The 13,121-nt window shown below is 35.8% G+C and overlaps 1 protein-coding gene and 1 long non-coding RNA gene across 3 annotated transcripts in view; one reads left to right on the forward strand and one right to left on the reverse strand.

Moving 5' to 3' along the window:
* LOC107591377 (uncharacterized) overlaps window positions 1-3,544 on the forward strand; it is a 4,750-nt gene extending 1,206 nt beyond the window's left edge. The window contains exons 3-6 of one of the 2 annotated variants that reach the window (XM_016280535.1): window positions 627-777; window positions 1,398-2,102; window positions 2,224-2,901; window positions 2,999-3,544. In XM_016280535.1, coding sequence (XP_016136021.1) covers window positions 741-777; window positions 1,398-2,102; window positions 2,224-2,901; window positions 2,999-3,108 — 1,530 coding nt within the window. In that variant the 5' untranslated portion in view covers window positions 627-740 and the 3' untranslated portion in view covers window positions 3,109-3,544. Of the gene's footprint in view, window positions 1-592; window positions 778-1,397; window positions 2,103-2,223; window positions 2,902-2,998 lie in introns of those variants that run through there. The other variant, XM_016280536.1, reaches the window with a different exon arrangement.
* A 7,046-nt stretch (window positions 3,545-10,590) lies between these two features.
* The window catches only part of LOC107591381 (uncharacterized), a 3,383-nt gene continuing 852 nt past the window's right edge, over window positions 10,591-13,121 (reverse strand). The window contains exons 2-4 of the long non-coding RNA XR_001609873.1: window positions 12,928-13,036; window positions 10,744-11,154; window positions 10,591-10,651 (exon numbers count right to left, since the gene is read on the reverse strand). This is a non-coding gene — a long non-coding RNA (uncharacterized lncRNA). The remainder of the gene's footprint in view (window positions 10,652-10,743; window positions 11,155-12,927; window positions 13,037-13,121) is intronic.

Below are 13,121 nucleotides of genomic sequence, written 5' to 3' on the forward strand. Positions count from 1 at the left end.
TGCCATTTTGTATATTACTACTTAGAAAAACATAAAAATGAAACATAATTCAATTAATAATCAATTAAAGTGCTTATGGCACAGAGTAAAATAGGATTGTGTGGTTAATGTGTTTTATAAAGCCTGTTTTTGCAAAGGAAACTCACAATGACACATTTAGATGCAGAAATAGACAATTTCACTCGCTTCAGATATAATGTAATAACTTTTTGGCATCTAGTGGCATCAAACAAAGTAAATTGCAGAGAGCTGGGCCTAATAAAACCTGAATTACAGAATTTAAAAAAATATATATATATTTTAAAACTCCAAAAGTGCCTATGTTTTTTTTGTGTTTATTGTAATATTTGAAAAATATATAATGTTATTTATAAAGTATTACACTCATATTTTGTAGTTCAAATGGTTTTCTTTGCAATGAAACCATTTTTTAAAAATTTTCTCCATTGTATGTGTGTAGGGTAAACATTTGAATTTGAGTATGTCAAATTTAGGCGAAAATACCAAAAAACGCCTTGAGCTTAAGTGGTTAAAAAAAAAATCAGTTTTCAAGAACTACAGCAAATGGCTCGTTTGGACTACAGCGAAATGCTTGAATATTCATTATCTTTATTTGTTTAAAATAGAGAAACCAAAGAAAGACTGAGAACTAAAAAACAGAACATTGGGAGTGAGAAAAAAGGACAGAAAGAAGATACTGAAGTAAACTTCAAGAACTACAAACTGACAGTCTGTGATGCATGATGGAGGCAGGAGAGGACTCCGATCGTCACTACAGTGAGTTTTCACCATGTTGTAGATACATTTTTAAAAGTTTGACAAAACATATATTTGATGATCTAACACAAAAGTCTTCAAAATAACTTATCTTTCAAGATACATGATCTTGTATCTCTTACATACTATGTATACATTGTTGTTCATATGATGAAAGATATTATATAAACATAGGACTGTACATAGAATTATTCCCAAGAAGTACAAATCAATATAGTGAGGCCAAAACGTTTTACCGTACTTCATACAAATGTGAGAGATCTTATTGTGGTTACAGTGAAAGTAAAACCTAGAAGTTTCAAAGCAACAACTTTACAGTGTCCTGAGATAATGGATGTTAAGATAAATGTACAAAAGCTAATGACACAAAGCCAAGCTGGGAAACTTTGTAAAACTGTCGAAATGTAATTTGATTTGCAACCTAAAAACAAACACAACAATGCAAGGCAAACTACAAGAAATGCATTTGCTTTAATATTACAAACCACATGCATGAACCAAATGCACATGGAAAGTACACGATTTATACATTTGACTATGCACCTAAAATATAATAATGCATTTGTTAAGGTTTGTAAACTACAAGTGATAATTACAGGTTCCTTAAATTTCTTTTGCAGATTGTCCAGCTCTTCCAGAGATAAAGGCCATTATAATCGGCAGTAAAGCAGAGTACAAACGCAGTGCAGCTGATACCATTTTTGGTCATATTGACTGTAAAGTGAGAAAAGAGATAGTCAAGAGTGAGATGAAACAGAGGACAGTTCAGAACAGGTCTGTTACTTTGGTAATGACACCAGGATGGTGGAGGAGCGTCACACTGGCAGAGAGTGCAAAGTATTTAAAGATGGAGATTGTGCACAGTTTAAGACTGAGTCCTTGTCCACATGCCTTTCTTCTAGTCATCAATCTACACAAACCATTTACAGTCATGCACCTAAAAAGTGTGGTGGAACACATGGAGATTTTTGGTGAGCAGATCTGGATCCACACCATTGTTCTGCTCATGTATGACAACACAGATCAGAGACATGCAGACAGCAAGCAGCTAATCGAGAGAGCAGGGAAAGAGCTTGATATTGTAATAAAGAAGTGTGGGAACAGAGTTCATGTCTTCAATTATACTGACAGCAGGGGGATAAATGTGGAAAAACTGTTCCGTGAGATAGAGAACTTGGTAGCTCAGCATGAAGGACAGTCCTTTAAAATTGACAGCAAACTGTTTGAAGATATGGAGGAAAATAGACGAAATGTGAAGAAACAAGCAGAAGAGAGATCCATCCAAATAAAAACTAAGATGCAAAACTTGAAAGAACATCTAACAGGTATGGAGCATCTTTGGTTTTAGAAAATATTCAACAACACTGTAGAATTAATAGAAATGATAGAATTGTCTTGGATGACTCCAGCTAAACTGTTCATGACCTTTCATGTTCTTTTTGGCAGATAATTTTTTTCCAGAGTTAAGGATTGTCCTAATGGGTGGCAATATCGTTGGGAAGAGCTCAGTGGTGAATACCATCTTAAAAATTAAACAAGAGAAGAGCGTGACAAGAAAATGTGTGATGAGTGAAGGAGAGGCTGACAAGAGAAAAGCCATTTTAATTGACACACCTGGATGGTGGCCGTACGCATCTGTAAAGGAGACTTCAGAGTCAGTCAAGCAGGAGATCATGTCAAGTGTTACTATGTGTTCACCAGGACCTCATGCAGTTTTGCTGGTTCTGCAGTCTGGTGTCGCCTTCACTGAGGCACAAAGGAGGTCTGTCAAGGAGCACATGGAGCTCCTGGGTCGAAATGTCTGGAAGTACTGTATAGTGGTGTTCACCAGGGGAGACTGGACAGTCACTACCACTATTGAAGAACACATTGAGAGTGAAGGAGAGAATCTGCAGTGGCTGATCAATAAATGTGGAAACAGGTATCATGTAATTAACCACATGGAGCAGGATGATAGGGAACAGGTCAGAGAGTTGATGGAGAAAGTGGAGATGATGGCCAGAGGAAACACAGATCTCCTGACACCTTTGGAAGCAGTGATGGAGGAGACTGACAGTGGGTGGGGATCTAAGTCAGACCAAGACAAGTTAGAGAGAGGAAGCTTTAATCTGAATCCCCCTTACAGTAAGTAACCTGACAAACTCCCTGCAGAACAATGATTTAATTACTGTCAGTAAATGTTTACACAAAGTTGTATTAATTGTTAAATTTATTCCTATAGTGCATGACTACATTACTAAATGGCTTGAAAACACAGAAATTGTGACTAACTACAGATCAGATCTTTCAGAAGGCATTTCAGAAGATGGTACAAAAAATCATGATCACTGATGGCTTGCAGAGGTAATTACAGAAAACAGCAAGAGAAACAAACAATAGCATTGTATGCAATAATTTTTCATAATCATTACAACTAAAAAATGAGAGCAGGATGGTAACTTGTTTATTTGCAGTAATACGTTTTTTAGTTTTGTTTATGGGCAAATATGATTGTAAATATGGGTTTGAATTTTGTTTACTATTTATACAATTATCCCTCATGTTAGATCTACTCATATTGTTTGTAATGTTAACAATCATACCCTGTGGAGCAACCTAAGGTTATGTGTCTAACTCAAGACTAATTGCTAATAAGTAATCTCAGGAAACATCAATCTATTTCGCATTCAAGTATCTATTGCCATAACTTTATATTGTCACTATTGTCACTGATGTCACTGGTATGTGAGTTTGTATGTAATACTCCAATACTTCATATTCAAATAAAGACAGAAAACAAAAATGTTGCTGATTGACTGCAAAATCTACAAAATTATTAGGTTGCATAACACCTGTCATCAAAGTTGTTTCTTCATTCATCGTGGTTCACATTGTAGGTTTTGTGCCATATGCTAGTGAACTTCTTGGCTAACTGTTCTAATATTAATTCGTGTCTGTGCTTATAATTCAGTCAGTTGTGTGAATAAAAAACACACTTTGGGTGAGTGATAACAGGTACAAATGAGTCCTCAGATATCACCAGTAAGGCTGGACATTTTTTGAAACATCTCAGTTAAGTATGTAACCTTGGTTCCCTGAATAGGGAATGAGATGCTGCATAGAGTCATCGCTATGGGAACTTCTTCAGTGTAACGAATGTCTGAAGGCCTCACGCCAATTTATTGGCCAGTGGCGCATAGCACCGCCCCGAGCATACAAATGGTCAGGCGCGGATTAAAGGGTTACGCCACCCCAAAATTAAAATGTTGTCATTAATCACTCACCGCCATGTCGTTCCAAACCCGTAAAAGCTTAGTTTTGATAATTTGATCGTTTGAGTTTGATCAACTCAAATGTGATCAACTCAGCTGTCTGCCTCTATCTGCTTGGTCGTCACTTTAAAAAACAAAAACTAGAATTTAACAAACAAAAAAGGTTTCAAACATTTTTCTAAATTAACTTAAAGAAACAAAAATAAAGACAACTTTGCCATTAAAAACAAAACTGAGGGGGTTGTCCCCCTCAATAAAAAATTGCGTTCTGGGGCCCCTCTCCCTCACGGGGCCCTTTGAATCCTCATTTTATTTAATAAAAAGGAACGAATCATAAAAAGTGATCAAGTTTCAAGCCTTTCATTTTTGACATTAATGTGACAAAATATGTGTTAGAACTAGGCCTAGCCTACAACACTCATTACAATAAGCCAGCTTTTCTATAGTTTTATTTTTTTATGGCATAATGCACACCTCCTTAAATGTAATCAAAAAGTTAATACTGGCTGGTACTGTACAAAATAAGGTAAGCACACTTCAAGGACTGCTGTCACATATTCACTGTATACCAGTGGTAAAATACATAGCTGGAACATTTAGACTCTATGGTGAATAATTCGAGATTACGTATGTGTAACGGGGTGAAGAATCACACATCTCAATCAATACCCCGGGGGGTGGATTTATTGGTGTGATGGGTGCTAGTGAGAAAGGTCCAGGTAGGTGCTCCGGTGCCGTGAGTGCTCTCTTCCGTCTTCTCAGTGCAGAGGGTCCGTTCAGTGCTCCTGTGGGGCTGGTCGGTCACACGCTGCTTTCTGTGGGGACAATGAGAGGGCGCGTTAGTGCTCAGTGTCATGGAGGAATCTTCTAAATGGCAGGGCTTGCGTGGCTTAAGTAGCCACCACCTGATGAGGTGCAGCTGTGACCGATCAGCCTGTGATGATGATGGCCAGGTGCTCCTCGCTTGTTTCCAGAGCGACGCTGATGAAGCCTCGGGACGCTCGTCACACATGTTAAAATGCTTAATTAGTGACAAAAAGTAAAGTGACATGTAGCCAAGTATGGTGACCGGTACTCGGAATTTGTGCTCTGCATTTAACCCATCCAAGTGCACACACCTGGAGCAGTGGGCCGCCATATTGCTTAAGTGACTCCAGTTATATTCACAGATCAGAGACATGCAGACAGCAAGCAGCTAATTGAGAGAGCAGGGAAAGAGCTTGATATTGTAATAAAGAAATGTGGGAACAGAGTTCATGTTTTCAATTATACTGTCAGAAGGGGGAGAAATGTGGAAAAACTGTTTAATGAGTTCGATAGGTTGGTTGACTGGTGTCCACCAGTCCAGACCTATGCAAAAACAAAGAAATAAACATTAATAGTGCAACATGTTATTTATTCAGGAGTACTAACATGTATAAACACTGGACCTAGAAGTGTGTTACCTCCACCCTTGTATCTTTGGGCTTTGATAAGACATGTCAGAGAACAATGGTGTTTTTAAACACTGTAAAATATTATTCATATATATATATTTTTTTAAACATTCACACACAAGACACTATGAAATGAGAGCAGAATGATATATTTTTGTTTTTGTAAAAATAAGTTTTGTTTTGAACCAAAAATAATGGATTGATAGCCTTTTAACCCCATAAAGCCTATAATGTTTGATATGTGATTTTTTTTAATGCTTCTGACCTTTCAGCATTGTTGTATAGTTCCAAAGAAATGCAATTATCTTGCCTAGTTGTTTATTTATTTTAGATCTTTTACACATATTGCGATAATGTATCGAATATAACTCATTGTGGTTCTGCTGCTAGAACCCTAAAAGGATTTTGGCCAGCTGAAGCTGACTACACTTTTGAAACAGTGATTATTGAATTTTATACTTCAGTGGTTGCGTATTATTATATTGATTTTATATTTTTTGTTTATTATAAAAAGAAATGTATAACCAATTAAAATAAATTTAATTAACTGCAAAAAATGCCTATACGAAGGATTTGATTTATGGTGTTTTAAGACTTCGAATTAGAACATACCACAAATAAATCTTTTGACAAAGTTATAAGTAATTTGAAATGCTTATAATTTAGGCCAGACTCAACTTACTTTGCCATGTAGGCCATAGATGTTTTAGCAATTTTATTAATTTAATTTTACTAATTACCAAGTCAAAATTTTTTGCAGTATCCAATAATACAAAATGCACTGAAACTTTAAAGCACACCCCCTCTTACATATTGTCCTATAAATATTAATGGAAAGATTTTATATTTTATCTCAAACACTTTTATGCTGTTTTTGCGTTAACCCCCACCCTAATTTACTTTGGTAACCAAACAGTTTTGGTGCCCATTTTCTTTTATTACATGGATAAAAACACAAATAAAAAACACACACAAACACAAAACAAAATAACAACAACAAAACAAGAAAATAACTCAAGCCCATTGTTTTTGCTTTAAGTGTTTTATTGCATACAATATTTTATGCATATATCTTGTAGATTATGTCTAAGATTTCAAGGTGATTCTCTGCATTAAATATAACTGTATAAAAAGCATAAAAACATTTTTATGCTGCAGACAAATATAAAAAGAAATTTCATTAATTGATTAATTTCATTAATCAAGATGTAACAATATGCAGTGTGCCTTAGTCATCATGTTTAATTTTTCTATTTATGTTTATATTTTAGTCAAGTTGTGTGTGTGTGTGTGTGTGTGTATATATATATATACATTTTTTTTTTACGAAATGTATTTTTTTTTAAAGAAATGTAAATGTATCCTCTAACAGAACATCTAATTTGAACATCTATATATATATATACATTTTTTTTTTACGAAATGTATTTTTTTTTAACGAAATGTAAATGTATCCTCTAACAGAACATCTAATTTGAACATCTAACAGCCTAATTTGCCAGACTGTGTTCTTGTTTATGAAGTAAAACAAAAGTGAAATTTCTTAATACAAGCACATCACACTCGAGAGAACAGGGTAAAGAACTTATTATTTGGTGTTATTTTAATTACTTCAACAGTAATTTATTTTTCATGTTTAACAAAAACAGCTTAATGACAACACAATGTATAGCAACATTTAGAAAAGGTATGGTGAGAAAGTTTGTAACTCTATTGTCTTTTCTATCTCGGTAAGTTTGGGGTGGAGTTTGTACTTTAGATTTTGGAGAGATTGATAAAGCAGAACATCAAGTTAACCAGTCCAGAGACACATTTAAAACATGTACGGGAACAAACAGAAAATATTTGAAATCATTATACGAATGCAGGACATAGTAAGAAAGCTGGGCTAAGGGCAGCCAGATCTATTTCTATCATATATACTGACGGCCTGCAACAGATGATGGAAGCAGAAGGGGGTTCGGATCATAATTATGGTGAGCTTCTTTTCTTTAAATGTTAAAAATTTCATGTTTAAATGTTTGCCACAAACCAGTTAAAACAGATGGATGGTTTTGGAAAGTATCATGAAAACATGTAACACAATCTATATGTTTTAAATAACTGCAAAAACCTATTACTTGAAATATTAGCCATGCCTTAAGTAATATTTGTTTGGGTAAATAATATTGAGAGATAATATGTTTTATATGCATTATAAGCTTCCAATTACCATGAAGATTTTATTTGGTTTCAACTTGTAATCAATTTGTAAGTACCCTTTCAAAAGGTACGTACCATTATGGGGTAAACCAGGTACAAAGGTGTACCTTTTGAAAAGGCACCACCCCAGTGAGATATTTTGTACCTTTTTTGTGAAGCAAAAGATAAAAATTATTTAAAGGGGTCATATGATGCGATTTCAATTTTTCCTTTCTCTTTGGAGTGTTACAAGCTCGTGGTGCATAAAGAAGATCTGTAAAGTTGAAAAGACTAAAGTCTCAAATCCAAAGAGATATTCTTTATAAAAGTTAAGAGTCAACCACGCTGACCTAAAACGGCTCGTTCTAACACGCCCCCACGTCTACGTCACAATGTGGGAAGATTTGCATAATGCCGCCCAAATGTTCACGCAAAGAAAGAAAGCGTAACTTTTATTCTCACTGTAGTATTGTTGCTGCCGCCATGTCGTGAAGGCGCTGTGTGTTTCGTTGTGAAAGCAAAACTATTTTGTTTGGCCTTCCAAAAGAGGACGATATCCGCTTCGTCATGCCTTGAGCTGATCCGTGCTGGTCGCTAATGAAATACATCAACTTCGCGCTGTGGATCACCGGATCGCTTTCACCGTGGACGAAGTGGAGTCCAGCCCGGGGCCACCGCTCACTCAAGCCGGCCTCTGCTCACTCTAGGCCTCCGGCCTCCGCTCACTCTAGCCCACCGTGTGTGACGCTGTGTTTCATTGTGAAAGCGAAACTACTTTGTTTGGCCTTCCAAAAGAGGACACGACTAGAAATCAGTGGTTTAGTTGTATTTAAAACACTGTTCCAGAACACTTCAACCCAAATATTCCGATGTGTCCAGTGCATTTTTTTAAGACTGTTTCCTGATCCTGGGAGAGTAGACTACAATGCCGGCTGTTCTGACTCACAGACTGTAAGTAACACATTTCATAACACCAAATACACAAAATAATGTTCTTTTTAGCAACATCATATGACCCCTTTAATTATCACAGTATGCAATGTTTATGTATGTGGTAAAATTGTATCATAAGGATAAAGGAATGTCATCAGACACACCCAAGTGACTTGGTACTGAAACCAAAATAACTTGAACCACAGAAATGTTGCTTGGTTAGAACAACCTGCACTAAAATGCATTGTGAATTGTAACACTGATGAAAACAACAGCAGCTGAAATGTGAACAGCAACTTACCTCAGAGCTGATTAAAAGGTGTTATTATAAGAATTTGAGAACAAATAACCTACATTAAAAAGTCACCAGACTTTTAAAATAAATTACTTATTCAATTACTTAATGTACATTTAAGGGGTCATATGATGCAATTTACATTTTTCCTTTTTCTTTGAAGTGTTACAAGCTCTTGGTGCATAAAGAAGATCTGTAAAGTTGCAAAGACTAAAGTCTCAAATCCAAAGAGATATTCTTTATAAAAGTTAAGAGTCAACCACGCCTACCTAGATCGGCTCATTCTAACACGCCCCCACATATCTACATCACTATGTGGGAAGATTTGCATAATGCTGCCCAAATTTTCACGCAAAGAAAGAAGGCGTAACTTTTATTCTCGCTGTAGTATTGTTGCTGCCGCCATGTCGTGAAGGCACTGTGTGTTTCATTGTGAAAGCGAAACTACTTTATTTGGCCTTCCAAAAGAGGATGATATCCGCTTTGTCATGCCTGGAGCTGATCCGTGCTGGTTGCTGAGGAAATACATCAACTTCTATACAATGTCATATATACATGGGAAGATAAGATAAACAGTGTTTCTTGTAACCTTGTAATCTTGTCAAAATTAGATAGGATTATCATCTGACTCTCCACCTGATAGCAAACTCAAAATAAGAAAGCAGGGCAAACTAAAACATTAAATGTGTGCAATTTTATGTATTGACAGAGGCTTTCTACACTTGCTTACTAATATACATGCACTATCGAACTACACAGTCTATACATTTGATTAAATATCTGTAATATGATCCTTAATTTGTAAAACTTGTAATCTGTTCAAATCTGTTAAACTGCAGATGCCTATATTTTCTTTTGGAGATTGTCCAGCTTTTCCAGATGTAAAGGTCATTATAATCAGCAGTAAAGCAGAGTACAAATGCACTGCAGCTAATACTATTCTAGGTCATAATGACTGTAAAGTGGGCAAAGAGATAGTCAAGAGTGAAATGATTCAGAGGACAAATCAGAACAGGTCTGTTACTTTGGTAATGACACCAGGATGGTGGAAGACCTTCACACTGGCAGAGAGTACAAAGTATATACAGATGGAGATTGTGCACAGCTTAAAACTGTGTCCTGCTCCACATGCCTTCCTTCTAGTCATCAATCTACACGAATCATTCACAGATGTGCACCTAAACAGTGTTCTGGAACACATGGAGATTTTTGGGGAGCAGATCTGGAACCACACCATCGTTCTGCTCATGTACATCAACACAGAGCAAAGAGATGCAGATTGCAAGCAGCTAATTGAGAGAGCAGGGAAAGAGCTTGATGCTCTAATACAAAAGTGTGAGAACAGAGTTCATGTTTTCAATTATACTGACAGCAGGGGGATAAATGTACAAAAACTGTTTCATGAGATAGAGAACTTGGTAGCAAGGCATGTGGGACAGTCCTTTAAAACTGACCGCAAACTGTTTGAAGATATGGAAGAAAAGAGAAGAAAGGTGAAGAAACAAGCAGAAGAGAGAGAGATTCAAGTAAAAATAAAGATGCAAACCTTACAAGAGCATCTAACAGGTATTGTGCATCTTTGGTTTAAAAAAAATGTTGGAGAGCATTGTACAATTAATAGAAAATCTTTAATTATATAAGTAATATAACTCCAGCTGAATGTTAAGAATTGTTCATGAACTTTCCTGTTCTTTCTAGCAGAAAATTATTTTCCAGAGTTAAGGATTGTCTTGATGGGTGCCAGAATTGTTGGAAAGACTTCAGTGATGAACACCATCCTGAAAAAAAACACAAAAGGAGAACAGGACTAAAACGAGTGTGATGAGAAAGGATAAGGTCAACAAGAGAAATATAATTTTAATTGACACACCTGGATGGTGGCCATACGCGGCTGTAAAGGAGACTTCAGAGTCAGTCAAGCAGGAGATCATGTCAAGTGTTACTATGTGTTCACCAGGACCTCATGCAGTTTTGCTGGTTCTGCAGTCTGGTGTCGCCTTCAGTAAGGCATATGGAAGGTCTGTCAACGAGCACATTGAGCTCCTGGGTCGAAATGTTTGGAGGCACTGCTTAGTGGTGTTCACCAGGGGAGACTGGATGGGGACTCCCACTATTGAAGAACACATTGAGAGTGAAGGAGGGGCTCTGCAGTGGCTGATCAATAAATGTGGAAACAGATATCATGTTCTTAACAACATGCAGTGGGATGATGGGAAACAGGTCAGCGAGGTGATGGAGAAAGTGGAGATGATGGCCAGAGGAAACACAGATCTCCTGACACCTGTGGAAGAAGCAGAAAAGGAGAGTGACAGTGGGTGGGGATCCAACAAGTCAGACCAAGACCAGTTAGAGAGAGGAAGCGTAGATCTGGTTCCGCCTGAAAGTAAGTCTGACAAACTTCCTGCAGAATAATAATTTTTGTCAGCTGTTAAACTAACAGCAAACCTTCAATTGTACTCACTGCAAAAAAGATGATCCTAACTAAACATAGACTTGTTAAGTTTCCATAGTAATGATCCATGTATCTCCAACTCTTTTAAAAATATTTGATCATCAAAACATGTTCATGCAAAGTTTTCTTAATCATCAAATTTCTTTCTGTAGTGCACAACAACAGCAACGTTATGGAATGGCTTGAAAATGAAGCTAATGTGTTTAACTATAGAAACTCATTAGAATTTTCAGAGGACATTTCAGAGGATGTCACACAAAGTTAATGGCACTGATGGCTTGCAGAGGTAAAGAAACAGTAACAACGCAGCTATTCATTAACAAGTGAACATTTGTACAAATGTATTCTTGAAAAAACTTTTGTTTGTGCAGTTTCTCAAATCTTTGAAATTAGACCAGACTTCAAAAAGAACAAGTGTGTGCATGAAATACATTAAAAGTTATTATATTTTTAAATTTATAAGGTTTTTGTTTCTTTTCATCTTTCATTAGTATACACTATTTTTTCAATATGTATAGATAAGCAATAAAATCATTTTAAACTTCAAATATGGACTATTTTTTTATACCATCAGCTAATCATTAGTTTGATAACTTGTGTGTGTGTGTTTGTGTGCGAGCGAGTTTGTATGTATTTGCTCCAATAGTTCGGTGCTTGACATGTATATATTTTTCTTATTATTCATAGTCAAACTAAGGAAGAAAATGTTAATGCTGATGCTAATGCTAGATTTTATTTGCAAAACTGACAAATGTGTTTACTTGCATCATAACTGGTGTATCTTAATCCATAATTGTTCAGATGGTAAAGGAAGATTAGTTTCACATCTGTGCCATACTGTACATTTATGATCCATTAAATTATGATGCCTTGGTGTATGCATTAGTAGTGCAAAATTGTGAAAGTTTTACATTGACTTGATAATTCTGTTATTTTCCCTTCTTTTCAGGTTAAGAGTCTGGGTGTCATCCTTGACAGCACTTTATCTTTTGATAAATAATATTACTCAGTCAGCATATTATAATTTGCGAAACACTGTCTTCGATCATCTCTTTCTGATAATAGTACTGCTGTCCTTTCACATGCATTAGTTACATTTTGCATCGACTATTGTAATTTTCTTCTCAGTGGTGTTTTACAGAAACTGTCCAGAATTCAGCAGCTCGGATCATTACACGAACATCATTGTTTGTGCATATTTCTCCAGTGTTAAGGCAACTCCATTGGCAATATATCGAATTCAATTTATGATTTTACTTTTCTTCATAATCTGTCAACTTCATATGTGCATGAACTTTCGTCATGGGTATTCACCTACTCAATCTCTCAGGTCTTCTGCTTCTGTGACTTTAGTTGTACCATCTGCACATTTGACTACCATGTCTTAATTTTTAAATCATGTCTTAAAACTCATTTTTTAGATGAGCTTATTCTGATTGATATAGTTTTGTGTATTATTGTGCATTGTTTTTTTTCATTGATTGCTTATGTATTTACTATTTTATTAATTGTAAAGTGTCCTTGAGTGTTCAAAGGCACCCATAAATAAAATGAATTATTATTATTTTATTATATCTTCTTCAGATGAAACAATCTCCTCACCTGCACAGATGGCATTCATTTTGTTGAGTCTGTTTATTACAGCAGCCTGTTATGTGAACATCTTTGTAGTGGAGGAGTCCTTGCCAAACCAGAAAAAGAAATAGTATTTCTGAAAAATATAATAATGGCAGTTTTTTCGTTTATTTTTATTATTTAACACCAAACCAGTATTTTTATATATATATATATATATA

Source organism: Sinocyclocheilus grahami, unplaced genomic scaffold, assembly GCF_001515645.1.
Source record: "Sinocyclocheilus grahami isolate Dianchi unplaced genomic scaffold, SAMN03320097.WGS_v1.1 scaffold141.1, whole genome shotgun sequence".
In the NCBI taxonomy this organism is placed as follows: Eukaryota; Metazoa; Chordata; class Actinopteri; order Cypriniformes; family Cyprinidae; genus Sinocyclocheilus; species Sinocyclocheilus grahami.